At 40.6% G+C, this 17462-nt stretch overlaps 1 protein-coding gene across 2 annotated transcripts in view; it reads right to left on the reverse strand.

Moving 5' to 3' along the window:
* Positions 1–17462, reverse strand: part of LOC117410617 (partitioning defective 3 homolog B-like) — a 239626-nt gene that overhangs the window by 92378 nt on the left and 129786 nt on the right. For both annotated transcript variants that reach the window (XM_059032166.1, XM_059032167.1), the window contains exons 13-15: positions 7720–7849; positions 5211–5364; positions 3423–3535 (exon numbers count right to left, since the gene is read on the reverse strand). In XM_059032166.1, coding sequence (XP_058888149.1) covers positions 3423–3535; positions 5211–5364; positions 7720–7849 — 397 coding nt within the window. The remainder of the gene's footprint in view (positions 1–3422; positions 3536–5210; positions 5365–7719; positions 7850–17462) is intronic.

Below are 17462 nucleotides of genomic sequence, written 5' to 3' on the forward strand. Positions count from 1 at the left end.
CATTTAGACAAAATCTGAAGACATAACTGGACCTGCTTAACACCACCAAGTACTGCAGCTTGTTTACCCCTCATAGTAGACTACAAAATACATGGCCACACAAGAGGTCTGTTCTGAGAAAACTTTCTGTTAATTAAACCAATAAACAAATAATAGGAGCCTTAGCACTCCATATGATGCCAAGATTGATTAATATGCGTCCATGTGACCAGGCTGGCTGATGGTGATATCAGGCCAGGAAATGCAGGACACAGAGTGAAAATGCACTGTTGCGCTTTTAAAAACAAATTAACAAATAAACAGGTTGAACAAAACACAAAACACTGAACAAAACAAACGGCACATTGGCCAAAACAAACAAACAGAACAAACAGTGGACGAACCCCAAACAAGTAGCATGCTGGTGCTTCCAGCACAAGTAGCAATTGTTATTAGATTTCTGATTTTATTTTCTCCTTCTCTCTCCGGTTCTCCACTGTGAACACACAAACCCTGAGTGAGTGAAACACTGCATCTTTTCTGCAGCTGTACCGAGACTCGATTGCTAATCAATCATTCAATTGGAATCTCGGTACATCTGCACGTGAACTAATTGTGCCCCCCGTGCTTCCATACTAATACCCACTTTAATCTGCACATGGAGTGATTGTGCATTTCCCTGTGCCTAAATACAAATATACATTTTACATCACCTGTGCTACATAACACACTCTCCGTGCACCACTACAATAATACATATAACAGACAACATAAACACGCCACATACCATAAGACACAGTCAATAAGACATTAAGTCAGCTTTTAAGCTGGTTCGTTCCTGCTGGTACCCAAATTAATGTAATGGTAGCACATGGTTAGAATGGTCAAGTGCTTGTCATTTTTTATTTACTCCCAACAAGCTATGCAGGTCTTTAATTTAGCTAATTCCCCTTAATTGAGATTTATAGGACTGTCTTTTTATCCAAACAGATTAGTTTTTCCTTTTAGAAGGGACAGGAGGTGTATTCAGAATGATAGAAGAAGCTGCTTCAGCAGACACTAATCAATACCTTACTCTGTTGTTTGTAAGATACTCAAGTTGTAGTTCTGCCCTAATTGCAACAGAATACATTAGGGCAGTGCCCATTACCTGCCCTTCTCCCACCTCCCCCTTGCATTTCAATTTGAAAGGGGTCCGGAACATGCGTTTGGTTTTGCCTAAAGCACACACATACTTGGCACAGGTGCAAGGACAGTGGGCCAGCTGTTTTGAATTGCATGTACTCAGCATTATGCAGTTGCATAGCTGAGGTTCTTCGATCCACTTGATACTGGCGTCTGGTATGAATATACGAACAGGGTTTAACAATTAAACCCAGTGAGAGAGAATGGGCATTTTGGTACTTAGGAGTAAATTTGTAATTTTTGAGTCAGGAACATGAGAAAAAACATGCCACAGAAATACCATAAGCACAGTTAAAAAGAAAATCTGCATGGTTAGAGTAATCCGGATGCTAAAAGTGGGTTTATGTGCAGACGTGAATAAATAACAACCAGGGATAGAATTTGATACCACATGTAGATTTTATTTTAGCCAAAATGATGACTGCAGCATTTCAGTCTTGATATATTATTTTTGGTTTGCAAAACAGAAAGAATCTTAACGCAGATAAGCATTTATAACTGCAACCTTACCCGGCATTCTAAAGAACCTGAGTATACCTACAAAGCTGAGAAGGATCATCATAAGTGATATAGGCAGTGTAGATACTAACTTGCATTTGCAGAAGATTTACAAAAGAATATTCTTCCTCTGTAATGAAACATAATCAGTGCTTTATCAGTTGTTCTGGCTAGTCTATCACGGTGAAGGAACCCAATATGGAAACCTAATGAACTGTAATTGAAAATCTGCCGCATCCAGTGTTTTAATAAAATGAAATATTCTTCACTCCCTGTCTAATGAAAAAAAAAGTTAATAGGGTCATCCTAGGCTAATATCTGGAAATGTGCTGCAGTATTCAGTTTTTAGTGTGCATTCAATTTTTACAACGATGGGAGCCATCTGTCCTATATAAAAAATGCTGTTAAACTACTAGCATTTCACTTGAAATAAACTTCTCATGCTCCAGGGCACACTGTTGGCCTTGGAAGTGAATCTAAATTTACTGACGTACAACACACACATTTCAAATATATATCTAACACTGATATAAACTAGATTCTGTACACCATATTCCTATCTTCAGCTTCCATTAGCTGGGGGAAAAGGGGTGTTCATTGTTTTCTTCTGGGGTTGTTCCGATTATGTGAGGATGGGTATTGGCTGCAATTTTCTCAGTAACATACAATTTTTACATTAGGGCTACTCTAATTTTCTTGAATAGCATTTTTACCAGTCTGCTCTTCCATGCACAATATTTTTAGCAGAGATAATTAGAAAGGGTTTTTGGCAGAGAAACCCACGATTCTCTTGACCCATAAATACCAATCTTGGCTTGTTTTGATAACAAAATAAATAAATAAAAAAACAAATCTTTCAAATTGGTTGTTAAAATGCCATCATGCAATTCAAATTTGTTGTTTTTCTACTTTGGTTGTGTTCAAACACAATTAAGGGAACTTTATTTGATTTAGCTTATTTCAGTGTATAGTCCAAATGTATTATATTGTGCCTAAGTGCTACATTGATCTGTATTTATAATGTGCACTTAAGTTCATCCATTGCCATTTAATACAAAAAAGAGATTTCCTGATCTATCTATCTAAGTAGTTGCTTTTTAATTGTATCTGGAAATGACAGGGAAGAAAATATCAGATACTGGGAAGGGTGGAAGTGGGTTTAACATCTGTGCTGAGAATGAAACATGAGACTACAGTACTGGGTAAAATGAGATCTAGAGAAATCTGAAATTCTTTTCACCAAATCCACAATTTTGTTTTCAGAAGACACACACACTTAAGTTTTTAACTCCTTGTCAATCGTGTTAAAAGGGGAATTCCACAATCATGTCATGTGATAGAGGAAAACAGAATTAGGGGATTCAGAATTTCTTGTGGAATTTTTTTATTTTGTTTTTTTAATATTGACTAGAACTGTCAATTAATAGATGGAATTGTGATTACACTAAACTGTACATGTCCAGATTCAGAGATTTGATATACGTAATCGAAACCAATATGCTTGTAGTCTGACAAGAGGTTCTTTAATCTGAAATACAGTGGTTAGAATGTTATATCTCCAATGAATGCTCCACCAGGACTTCAATTAAGGTTTATCTTTAAACAATAACCACTAATCATTAATACAAAATATACCTTATTGTACATAATGCAAGGGATCCCATCGGGTCTGTCTTGTGTATAATGGCAGGTTATGTACCGTTACTTGCATATCGTGGAATGTACTGCAGTGTGACTTCAGTGAAACAGACTGGACTAACCAAGATCCATGCTTTTGGAAGTCTTCAGTTTGCTGGATTCTGGCTGCTGCTGCTGCGAGGGATCCAGGCCTGGATGAGGTTTTTTCAAATGCGCTGTCACACCCGGCTCCAAGCTATGGAAAAATATAGCAGGAAATAAGTAGGCATCGGTACAAAACCTAACATCAATTAGAGAAAAAAATGAAAGATATGTGATGCTTCTCCCCACTGCCCCACCTCTTCAATCAACTTTCTCGTTTCTGTTGATTCAGATTAAACATCTATCTCAGCTGCAATGTATTCTCCTCAAGCATGTTTTGAGTGTCATTCTTCTTAGCCTAGGCCAAACGCTTTGGGGTTTTCTGATATGTTTGACCCAATCTGCCAGACTATGAAAACATTCTGATACTTGACTTAAATAGTACTGTAGCTCATCTATGTACTATTCATGTTTGTTTGTGCTTCCTTGGAAAAAACAGGATTGCTCATGTGTTTCTATGTGTGAGACACAGACCAGTGAAAACAGTCTTTGTTTACACTACTATCCCACAGAACAGCCTGCTTGTACTAAAAGTGACTTAACTGTTATTGCACTTCCATTTGCTTTATAGATCTGAATGGTTTTCATTTTAAAATTGATATCTGGTTCTATACTAGGTCAAAGACAGTTTAATTTCAGGCAGTCTGTTTCTGTTTCACTTTCTTTGGGTCAGAAGGCTGTGTGGTCCAGTGGTTAAAGAAACGGGCTTGTAACCAGGAGGTCCCCGGTTCAAATCCCACCTCAGCCACTGACTCATTGTGTGACCCTGAGCAAGTCACTTAACCTCCTTGTGTTCCGTCTTTCGGGTGAGACATAGTTGTAAGTGACTCTGCAGCTGATGCATAGTTCACACATACTAGTCTCTGTAAGTTGCCTTGGATAAAGGCGTCTGCTAAATAAACAAATAATAATAAGAAGAATTTCACCGTCGCAGTGTTTTAGGGTGTCAAAGGGAAGCAGCTGGCTAGTATTGACAGGAAATAATATATTGAAGGGTTGTGGACAATTTCACTCTCCAGGTGAAATGACTTTAAGAGAGGTTTGACAAAGCTTTTTATAAACCTTGTGTAGTAACAATTGTCATTTTTTAAAATGTATTGTTCAAAACTGCACATTTGAGGCCTAATAGCAAATTGAAGTTCATGATAGCTAATTACTTTTGTTGGCTATTACCACTTTAAAAGCATTCTATTAGTCCCTGTCAGCAGATAATGCTTAAAGATAGATAATTTTCATGCAGTTATTAATGCAATTTTGAACTTAATAACATCTTAATGGTATAGACTGCAGGCCTACTCATTGACATAAACAAATTAGAAGGGAAATGTGATTTGGCATGACTTGCTAATTTAACCAACAAAGTACAATTAACAGAAAACAAGTACAAAACTCAATCCAATTAAAGACAGATTTGTTGGATCCTCGAATTGGCTGTCGGCTATAAATAGGACATTTTTGTTTCTGAAATACAGCACCGGTCAAAATTTGTTTTTGGAAGACAAATGTTTTACACCTAGTTTTGACAGTAAGTGGGTGGAGCAGCAGGATAATTAAATTTGCCTTTTAATTCGCCTGGGTTCACTGAAATCAGTTTGGTGGTCTCGACTTAACCCTGTTGACACTGGTTTACATCACAAAACCACTTCAAAAGTTGTCACAACTGAGTCTAAACAAGAAGAAGAATATTTTAGTTAAGATAACTGTGATATCTGATATCAGAGAGAACGTGTAGCAGTGCATTAAGCTGAAGCAGCAGGGTTCCATGTTACCTCCCGTGGTGTTCTGGTCTTAGAGGAGTTGTTTGCATTAGCAGCTCATCGTTAGGGTGGGGTGGAAGCGGTGGGGGTAGCAGGTCATCATCCTCCTCGCCATATTCTTCGTCCTCCTCGTCTTCATGTCTCCCGTTCGTTATTGGCTTATTCACTGAAGGTTATAAGAAGAAACACTGTCACTCCTTGGTCTACTGTGCAACACCAACACTCCACACAGGAGTTCAAGGCAACCGATGTGCTGCTATGAGTTTCTGAAATCAGATGGCTTTAAAACCTTTTGGCTGTCTTCACTCAGTAACTCAAGGATATAAAACAAAGGTCACCGGCTGTTCACTCGAGATACAGTTTTTATCAGCACGCAAACGCTAAAAACCCAGCTTTTCTCAAGCCTGAAGGATATATGACTATCTACTTGATGATCGTCTTTTTCGTTTGAGGGCTTTAGAACGGGCAAAGTGCTTTTACTAGATTGGGGGTGGGGGGGCCCTCTTTTAATGCTTCTAACAATTTCAAAATATCGACGTTAGAATATTCACTGGTCTAGGATGTCTTTGGATAAAAAGCAGCACCATAGGGGAACATCATGCAGTTAATGGCGAGACTGGATCAGTAATGTGTTTTTAATCTTAGAAGCTAGCATCATGAACAGCACAGGTCTTAAATACAACAGTATTTTTATTATTAAGCATATCATTAAAACAGTGACTACTGTAGTCTTTGATTTGGTTTATTGCAGATGTATTAGTGTTAACTCCTTTGGCCTCCTAGCTACAATAATGTGTACAGTGACTAATTTTTCCCCCCAAAAAATGGCACCTCATTCTTCTGACACATGTCATAAAGTTGTTGTCAACATTTGCAAATTCAAGATAAACTGCAAAATAAGGGGATTGACAAAAAACACTTGTGCACACGTGACGTTACATATTGGCTTCTGAGATTTTAGATCAGCTGTGGCTTTAATCTATCTGGATAGTAATACACATTCGAAAAGCACTAATATCACGTTATCACTTGTTTTTAGCAAAGGGTGTTACCCAACATGCCTAAATATGCGTTCTAGAACAGTTTTCAAATTTGTGAAATCCTCTTGAATGTTCCAACGCTACTGTCCTGTTCGTGTAGCCAGAGGTTACTGCAAGCACTAAAACACTCTTTGATCTTTTAGTCAGCTGTAAACTCAGACACAACCCTTAGAAGTGGTGGATACATGGAATGTCTATCCCAATAATATGTATGTTCATTTCATAACATTTTCTTCAAGCAATATGAATTTCATTCATTAGCCAGTAAAAAATAAATTAAAGAGAGGGTTTAAGTGGTCATTTATATCATGCTTCAAACCAACATTTGTGTACTTAGGAATGTTCCTAATTAAATGCATGGTAACACTTTACACTACATTTTCATACTGAAGGTTCTTCAACATGATATGTCCCACATGCACTTGGCTCTTGAAAGATCTCCATGAGATATATTGCTGGATTGAATACATGTTTAACGATGCCTCCTTGAAATTTGAATCAATAATACATTACCTTTTCATCTTATTACACATCTTACATAAGTAGCCTCGGCATATTTGGATCACTACATTTATCATGATACATATCGAACCGCGAATACCATGATGTGTAATGTATTTTTACAAATCTAGTTCCTCTTTATTTTAAATTGGACTGCTCAAGTTAATTAATACCAACTTTAGTAAAGGCATCTGGTCTCAGACAAGTATGTAAATACAGTAACTTGGGGTGGAATTATCAAGATATTCTAAAATACAATTTGTACCATTATAAAACTGTTATTGTTGCAAAACTAGTAAGAAACACATTTGTCATACTTTTCACTCTTTAAATTGAACCTTCTGAGTTGCTTGTTACTAGTTTGGTAGCATTAAGTCAGATTTTTTCTTTTCACAAAAAATATTGAAAATTGCCTTATGGCATTAAGACCCTAATAAAACAGGTTATTATATCAATGAATTCTTTACTGTGTTGTATTTTCTAAAAATATGTTTTCTTGGAGTATGTATTTATTGTCAAGGCTTTATCATAAAGCTGTGGATTTATTCCAACATGTTGACTGTTTGAGGTCGACATGCATCCAAATCAGATCACGCAGGGCAGCGTTAATATCAATTTGCTGGTGGAGGAAGAGCCAGTAAAAACTTTCTGCTTATTTTGCAGAATGTTGTTTCGGAGGCTCTGTTAATAACAAGAAGTAGATATCATGACATTGTATTGGTTTCATATTCAGCCGTCCTACAGCCACAGATCTGAATGCTGCAGCGCTGCCTACACGACTCCTAAAGGAGTCATTTCAAAGTAAATTCAATAGTTGTGTTGAGATTACCATGTATCATTTAGGTATTGCTGACTTTCATATTACTATAACAAGAGATTTTTTTAAGCCATGCATATCAATGAGACTCAAAGGAGAGGTATATAGTATACAGTGAAAAAAATATACAAGATCATCACTTAAATCACAAAGCCTTACTTACCAGCTATCCTTTCGTATATATCGTTAGTCACCATAGTTGGTTGGATAGGGTCGTTGGGCCTATTAGTTGATTGCCAACCTTGATGGCTGTCCACAGCTCGGCTCTGAAGTGTTCCAGAATCATAATGCTCCTGTAATAGAAAGAAAATATTTTTGTGAATGACAATATAAATAATAATAATAATAATAATAATAATAATAATAATAATAATAATAATAATAATAATAATAATAATAATAAATACAAAAAAACATCCTGATAAACCACCCTTAACCTTTAAAAGGAAGTCACCGGTGATTTGGATATATCCAACACTATAACCAATTTCTTTCACACACACACAAGTATAATCCTAAAACACATGGAGTAAATGTCCTAGGTTATACTCATATTTCTTGATGTGTGCAATCCAAAGGTAACAAAGCATATCAAAGTATAACAATCACACAGCTCTACTGATTTCTGATTTAATGTGTTATATAACTGTCAGAAAAAAACTTTTTTTTTTTTTTTTTTAAATACTGTATAATACAATTCTTTATCGCACCTAACATAAATACATCTATGACAAGAAGGGCTGCATTTTAACAAAAAGCAATCTTTGACACTAATTCTTAAAAAATGACACTTCTAGCCAACATCATGAAAAGTAACTCCTGACATCACAAGCACCCACTCTCTTTAAGAAAGACATGATAGGAGGTCAGAGAACAAAATAAGTCAGTTTTGCAAAGACAAGACCTCAATTGCAATAGATGGCACAGTTGGCAGGCATGTGCTTCCATTTGCAAAACCTCACAAATGACTGGTTTCACAAAACAATACTGCAGTCTTCCAACCCAGACTTCACTAAAGGAATTAAACATCTTGCAGACTCATTACAGACTTGCAGGCTCATTGAATTAGTGCTTTACTAACTGCAAATGGTGGTCCTAAACCCTATTGACAGTGTTATGTATATCATGTAATCTTGGCGTGAGGTACATAAGACTATGCCTGTGGAAGTTCATCCATCTTTCACCTTAAAAAAGATAAGAAAACTCCACATCATAACATTCTGGAACTGCGTTAAGATCTACAGTCCAAAATGCCATGTCAGACTAAATATGCAAAACAGTACCATCCAAACATTCAAATTTTGAATATATTATGTTCAAGGTACTGCTTTGTGCCCCCCTCCCCCCCCCAGTTTGAAGACATGAATGCTTGTGAAAACAGTCATGTAAAGTTCACAGATATGAAAGTCAAATTTGAACATACAGACATTGTGTTAATTACCTAAATGTCAATGTCATGTATAGATAGGTTTGTGTGAGCATGACTGTACAACAAGAACCTTTATTACTTGTTTCCCTACCATTGCAACCTGTTTTTAAACGAATGTATGCTGTATGCACAAACAAAAATCAATGCACATGAAGCACCAGAATACGTTTTTATTATTTGTTTTATGGGACTGACCTTTTTTTAAGTAAAAGCCTTGAATAATAAGTTTGAATCATTGTATGGCGATGCATGACTGGAAAAAATATTACCCAGTTTCTATAACTCTGATTTATACACAGAAATACATGTAGAAAACACTGTGGTAATCATGATGGCCCATATATTCAGAAAGTGTCACCTTTGAGAGGAAGGGGGTAATAAAATAGCTTCCCACTCAGTACCTGGTGGAAATCCATCCGGTGTATCTCTGTGTTCAGCAGCTTGCTCACTTCCTGCCTTCAGTGTTTGGGTTATTGTGTGCAATGACTGTTGTTTCTTGGTGTCACAGTGCACTGCAACCACCTTCCTTATTAGTCCCTAGGTCTTTCTGACCATAGACTTGTCAGCAGTGGTAGTCCACTGTAGGACATCTGCAATTCCCAAATACATGTGACAAAGTGGTCCTTGATTTCGCAGTTACAGGGATACCAACTGGTCGGCCGCCCTTTGCACAGTTGACTTAGATTATGTTAGTGAGAATACAAGTGTGAGTGGTGAAAGTATATTTTTGAGAGGGGTGGTCAGTTCAGTGGCTGTGAATAGGAGTGAAGTGGAAGAGAAATAAAAAAGCAAAGTTGCCAAATGCAGACAGTGACTGAAAGTAAATGAGATTAAAGGGGGAACAATGAGCTTTCTTGGGCCAGTTCTTCCATTTAAATATTATCTGCCTCCAGTACTCCAAGGCAGAAGCAGAGCTTGTGATTTTAGAGATCTAGGTATGAGTCAGAATGTGAGAGTACAAAAGAAAAAGAGCAAAGGGCAGGAGAGCTAGTTAAAGTGTTTTATATTATGGCCAAGTCAATCCCTAATAATACTATCAGGGAGAATCTTCAATTTCAGCTGTGTGCTGTATGTTTGTGCCTGTATGCTAGTGGATGGCCGTATGCACTACCTTGCAAATCTTAATTTACTTTTAGGAAAAATTGTTCAATGCAGAACAGTCAGTTTTCTTTTGATGATATTGGAGAAACGGACTATTAATAGACCTTCTTTTGACCACTAGATGAAATTCTGTTTGATCTTCCCTAACATCACTCCTCCAGTTGCTTGCCAGTAATGAGAGGAGACAATACTGCACAACAGGCAAGGGGACAGAGTTTGTGATTAATGAATACAATACCAAATGACTGCCTTTCCTGGTGATAATAGATATAGATATAGATATAAAGCCCTGTGAAAAATCGCAGAAATCTTCTTTAAAATTCGCGTCAGTATATTGTATTTTGTGGAATGTGCACAGAACTATTTTATAAAATTATGGGTACGGATTATTATTATTATTATTTTTTAAATAACATCAAATACAGAGATAAATGCACTGACATCATCAAAATCAACGTCAAAGTTATTCAAGCACTTTACAATAGCTTGTGAAACAGTGTTGTAATTAACAGCCTGTAGGTAAAGTGTATCTGCAAGGACAGCTTTCAGTTCTAGTACATCAGATGCATGTTCACCATTTAGGTATTGCAAAACAAATACAATGTATAACTGTCACAAAGACGGCCGGAGTGGGTGGCGTCAGACCAGAAACAGGAACACAAACGACAGAGAGATGGGGTTTTGGTGAGGCTGAACGCTTGATCGCGTTCAGCATTTAATAAACAGAACAGAAAATAAAAGGTTGGAACAGACAAAAACACTGGACACGGCACTACACGCCAAAATAAAAAGACAAACAAAACGGACTACACAGTAAACAGACAGTGCACAGACAGACAAACGAAACACGGTGAGTGAGACAGTTATTCACTTTTATATTTACGTTCTTTCTTATTATTTAATTTCTCCTTCTCCACACTCGTTCTCCACTCACCGAACACCTAACCCTGACTGAATGAAACGTGCATCTATATATACTGTTGTGCTGGGATTCAATTACTAATTAATTATTCACTTGAATCCCAGCACGTGAATTAATTCTGTGCAACCCCGTGCTCGCATATTATATTTTAAATGCACGTGCGTGATGTGCAATCCCGTGCCTAAATACAAATATACAATTTAAACACACGTGAAACACAGACCTGTTTATATCCCGTGTACCAATCTATACACCAACATTAACACACGCACGCATACATACATACACAGAACACACAAATGCACACAGGGGCGGGGCACTTTGCCACATATACCCCCCCTTGTGCGCAGCACACATGGCCTCAACGGCCACCTCCCCCCTTAAAAACCCAGCAGTCCAGAACAAAGTCTCGGGCTGGGAAGGGAGGCTTCAGTGGGCCCATGGCTGGCCATGCTGTCAGCACCCCTGCCGGTAGTGGCACGGCTGACAGCCTGTTGGTCCCGTCCTGCAGCGAAAAAGCTGCGGGGGCAGGTGGTCCCCCGACCTCCCCCTTCTTCGTAGCCGGCAGCTCCCTCCTGTGGGGCTCCGGCCACAAGAACTCCTGCAGCGAAACTGCTGCTGGGGAAAGTGGTCTCCAGACCTCGTCCCCCTTCTTTGTAGCCGGTAGCTCCCTTTGGTGGGGCTCCGACCACAGTACTGCCGGCAGCGAAGAAGCTGCAGTGGGAGCAGGTCTCCAGACCTCCCCCACGATCTCCGGCAGCGAAACTGCTGCAGTGGGAGCAGGTCTCCAGACCTCCCCCACGATCTCCGGCAGCGAAACTGCTGCAGTGGGAGCAGGTCTCCTGACCTCCCCCACGATCTCCGGCAGCGAAACTGCTGCTGGGGTTGGTGGTCTCCAGACCTCCTCCCCCTTCTTTGTGGCCGACAGCTCCCCTTTCTGGGGCTCCGGCCACCGTACTCCCTGCGGAGGTACGGGCAGCAGAGGCAGCTCCTGCTCCTCTGCTCCGGGCGGTGGCGGAGGCAGAGGCAGCTCCAGCTCCTCTGCTCCTGGCGGTGGTGGAGGCAGAGGCAGCTCCAGCTCCTCTGCTCCTGGCGGTGGTGGAACCAGCAGGCATTCACCCTCTGCTGGTGGAGGTGGAACCAGCAGGCATTCACCCTCTGCTGGTGGAGGTGGGACCAGCAGGTATTCACCCTCTGCTGGTGGAGGTGGGAGGGGCAAGCAGTCCTCCCACTGCGGTGGAGGTGGAACCAGCAGGTATTCACCCTCTGCTGGTGGAGGTGGGAGGGGCAAGCAGTCCTCCCACTGCGGTGGAGGTGGCGGAGGTAGAGGCGATGGGGCTGATGCTGGCCACTCAGAGGGAGGCTGTGGCGGTGCTGGCTCCCTCTGCTGTGGCGGCTGGGCATGTGCGCGCCGTGCTGCCTTCAGCAGCATAGCTAGAGGCTGCTGGGGGACACCAGCATCCTGCCCTTCTCCCCCCAAAAAATTTTCAGGGGGTTGAGCCTGTAACTCCTCCCCTTCTGGCTCTTGGGACGGCACCAGCAGGTATTCACCCTCTGCTGGTGGAGGTGGGACCAGCAGGCATTCTCCCTCTGCTGGCAGCTTGGGTCCTACGGCTGTGGAAGCCCCGACTTCCCTCTTTTTGGGCTGTGGACGCACCGACTCCTCCCTTTTGGGCTGTGGACGCACCGACTCCTCCCTTTTGGGCTGTGGACGCACCGACTCCTCCCTTTTGGGCTGTGGACGCACCGACTCCTCCCTTTTGGGCTGTGGACGCACCGACTCCTCCCTTTTGGGCTGTGGACGTTCGGGCTCCCCCCACTCAGGCGTAGGACGTTCGGGCTCCTCCCACTCAGGCGTAGGACGTTCGGGCTCCTCCCACTCAGGCGTAGGACGTTCGGGCTCCTCCCACTCAGGCGTAGGACGTTCGGGCTCCTCCCGCTTGGGCTGTGGATGCTCAGGCTCCTCCCATTTGGGCTGTGGACGCTCAGGCTCCTCCCATTTGGGCTGTGGACGCTCAGGCTCCTCCCATTTGGGCTGTGGACGCTCAGGCTCCTCCCGCTTGGGCTGTGGACGCTCAGGCTCCTCCCCATAACTGCGGAAGGGACAGTGGGTGAACAGGTGATCCTGGTCGCAGAGGAGGCACCCCGACGATGGCTTGTTACATCGCCGTGGATGCCTGGCCCTTAGGCGGCACTCCTCCTCCCTGTCCTTCACCTCTTTATCTGTCTCCCGCTTGGGCTGTGGAGGCAAAACCAGCAGGCATTCACCCTCTGCTGGTGGAGATGGGGACAGCAGGTACTCCTCTGCTGGTGGTCCTGCTACCTGGGCTGCTGTTCCGTTTATGGTTGCCTCCAGGTAGCTGAGGACAAACTCCACACCTTCCTCCAAGGTGTTTGGGGTGTGTTCCTGCTGATAGGCCTCCCATCTCTCACTGTCCATCATCCACAGGGCCTGGACAACTATGGGCAGAGACTGGGCCTCCAGCCCAGCATTCTCCAGGAACCAGTCCCGCCATTTTGTGGCGTCTTCTGCCATTATATTTTTTTCTTTTTTTTTTTTTTTTTTTTTTTTAAACAAAACCCCTCCTGGTCTGACGCTTGGAGGCGCGGCTATCCCACGATGACACCACGTGTCACAAAGACGGCCGGAGTGGGTGGCGTCAGACCAGAAACAGGAACACAAACGACAGAGAGATGGGGTTTTGGTGAGGCTGAACGCTTGATCGCGTTCAGCATTTAATAAACAGAACAGAAAATAAAAGGTTGGAACAGACAAAAACACTGGACACGGCACTACACGCCAAAATAAAAAGACAAACAAAACGGACTACACAGTAAACAGACAGACAAACGAAACACGGTGAGTGAGACAGTTATTCACTTTTATATTTACGTTCTTTCTTATTATTTAATTTCTCCTTCTCCACACTCGTTCTCCACTCACCGAACACCTAACCCTGACTGAATGAAACGTGCATCTATATATACTGTTGTGCTGGGATTCAATTACTAATTAATTATTCACTTGAATCCCAGCACGTGAATTAATTCTGTGCAACCCCGTGCTCGCATATTATATTTTAAATGCACGTGCGTGATGTGCAATCCCGTGCCTAAATACAAATATACAATTTAAACACACGTGAAACACAGACCTGTTTATATCCCGTGTACCAATCTATACACCAACATTAACACACGCACGCATACATACATACACAGAACACACAAATGCACACAGGGGCGGGGCACTTTGCCACAATAACCCATACTGATCTTGGGCATCAGTCGACTCGTCAGTGACCACTGACAAGCAACCACTGTTTTACCAATTTCATAATCTCCTGCTTGTGATATTCGGCAACTTTAGGTAAGTATTCAGGTAAAAATGTAATGTGTTTCCTGCTTCATGGTTTTTAGTGGACTTTTGGAACATGGAAGTCACCATTTTTTCTTGCTTTGCAAGTAAAGCAGTCGCAGTACTGCTCTGGATTTCCACCTTTCTCTTTCAGTGAATACTTTAATCTAAATGCCAGTCAACAGCCGATTCTCGGTAGTGTTCTACATTAACGTTGCAGGACGTACAGAAGAGCTTACCTCCATCGCTGTTTAAAACTCCTGCTGGATAGTGCTTTACGTTATCTGCTGCAGACACATTTGTTGCCTTTTTAGAGACATCCATTTTGTTGATTACAGAGTGTAGTATTTTAATTTCACGCCTAGATTGCACATATAGTCACATGACAATCACTGCACAGCACTATGTGCATGGTGAATAGTACACGCAGGCACACAGCAGAGCTGTACAGTTTCATTCATGTGATTTTTACTTTTTTTTTGTATGAAATACAAATAATAATTATAAAATAATTTATTTTTATTTCTTAACAATATTGTAAAAATTGCAGTATTGGGCTATTTTCACTATTTACGTGCAGCTTGTGAAATTACAATTTACACAGGGCCTTATATATGTAAGGTATAAACCGCGACGGGCCGTGCGGTCCCCAGATATATACCATGCCTGGGGTGGTGATAAGGCCAGAGGTGTCAGCCGAGGGCTACCTGTCATTTGTGAGAAGAAAAATAATTAAAATAATTAAAACACATTTAAATTAAGACAAAACCAGAAACTTTTATTGTGTATACATCCGCAATGTAATATATAATCCCAAATTTAATTAAATTAATTGTTCGCTTCTTAAAAATAAATTGCACATGTTTGTTTATTGTGAATTTCTGCATCAAAAGTGCCATCTCACTAGAAACTAGAGGACTGCAAAAGCTGTGATGATGGGCGGAGTTTCAAATGACACTAAGGAAGTAAGCGGAGCAGCTGCGATGGAGACTGAAGCCGGATCTTGAAGTGAGTTTGTGAACTCGTTCTATCCGAGGCACACATATTGTAGTACGTTTTCATCCTTTTGGATCTCAAAATATGTTTCTGTTAGTTGTCGGACACCCTTGCGTCCAAGTCATGTCAGATTAGGTTGACAATCGAACCAGATTTTACGCACCAATCCGACTGTGGTGTCACGGGACAGTACCTCAGTTTCTCGCTGACACTTCAAATACAGGCCTGTAATTCAGGGGGTGGTGTCTAGCCTTGTCTTTACCTGCTTTTCTAACAGTTTTCCTGACTGACAGGGATACATTATTGCTCGTTTTAAACTTGCTGTCAGCAGAGAGGTTAAAACTTCTACTCTTAAAATATGTTTTTAGTTCAGCTCAGCGTTATAAAACTGAACACTGAATATAGTACTGGTCCCCAGTTGAACTTCTTGCACTGGCATACAATTCCCTTAGTTGAGATCTTTTGGACTTGCTGTGGTTATTTTGTGGTTTTTTTCAATCTTTGTTTTCTTCTATTTCATTTAGCTGTTCCTCATCTACTGCTATGTGTCTACTCTTGCTGGTGCACTTATTTTATTTATTTGTTTCAGATGGACTGCTGTCTTGGTGTTGTACCAGTTACGTGGAGTTTCATCCCCAAATATATTAAAGGAAACAGGTGTAACTAATAACAAATAATATGCCAGTTTGTCATGGAATTTAGAATGTAGTGGTGCGCAGTAATATATTCAGAGTGAAGCGGCTGATTAGTATGCAAGCCGTGCTATACGCTATATATACGCACGGTCATATGATGCTGTTTAACCAATCAGAGGTTGTTATTTTTCCAAGCCGTGTTTATATATATATATATATATATATATATATATATATATATATACACACACACACACACACACACACACACACACACAGAGTATAGATAGATAGTTAGACAGATACATAGATAGATAGATAGACAGATAGATAAGATACTATACAACTGTCTCCTATCTCCATTATGCCAACTGTTCTGGAGATTCTTCAACAGGGACTTAGTCCCTGCAGCTGGGGAGACCAGGATTTTCTCAAGCTTGATTTCATTATCTTCCAAGCAGCTATAATCGGATTATGCCAAGGTATTTAGATGGTTGCTTAAAAGCTATGGTGAAAGAGATGTGATTAGACCTTGAGATACTGTATTAACATTTTCCTCCAGACCCCAGCAGGGAGAGAGGAAATGGTACAAGTAGGGCACTGATTTGCTAAAAGCTTTAACATCTGTGCCAAGGCTTTTAAGGTTAGAGATGATGAGATGATTTTTGTTTCTTTTTACTATTGTTTAGCAGCCTTTTTTCCTTCTCTTTTTATTTTTTTACAAAATGACATTTAAATTGAGTTATGTAGAAAAATCAGTTACTATAGCCTATACTATTATGTTTATATAAGAAACATATTTCAGATCATTAGCAATATCAGACAACATTGTTAGCCTATCTGTCTGGATCATTGAAGAATTACTACTTTAAAAACATGGCCCAGGCTTTACCCCAGATAATTATTTGTCGTTTACAGAGGCTATAAAAATAAATCAACATCAATTATCAACCATCTAAGTGGCCCAATTCAGACTGGTGCCCAATTTTTAGGTTCAATTTGTAATTTTTTTTTATTTAAATTTTGGCAAGCAACTGTGCTTGGGAGAAAGGCGGCAGCTGATGCTGTAAATCACTGTCGCTTCAGCTCATTTAAATGCTACAGATTAGGCATAAAGTGTCAAAGAAGAACACACTCTTCCTATCAAAATGATGTCACCACAGAAACAATATAAAAGCATCATCTCACAAAGTCCCTTCAATCAAACCCCACTGAACAAAATTACAGCATGTTTTCCTGAGGCTTTTATTCCATTAAGGCAAACTACTACTAAATTAAAGCTGGGCCCACTGGGACTGCTAAAAATCTACACAGCAAAGCAGCAGACACTCACTTCAAAATGCGTCTTTCTCTCTATGATAAAATGAATGAATCGATACACTAGCAACTGATCAGTAGTCAGGCTAATTAAAGTATTCAGTTTGTAGAACAGATTCGTCATTGTAGCCCACATTACTGTCTCTAC

This window comes from Acipenser ruthenus, chromosome 10, assembly GCF_902713425.1.
Source record: "Acipenser ruthenus chromosome 10, fAciRut3.2 maternal haplotype, whole genome shotgun sequence".
NCBI classification, from domain to species: Eukaryota; Metazoa; Chordata; class Actinopteri; order Acipenseriformes; family Acipenseridae; genus Acipenser; species Acipenser ruthenus.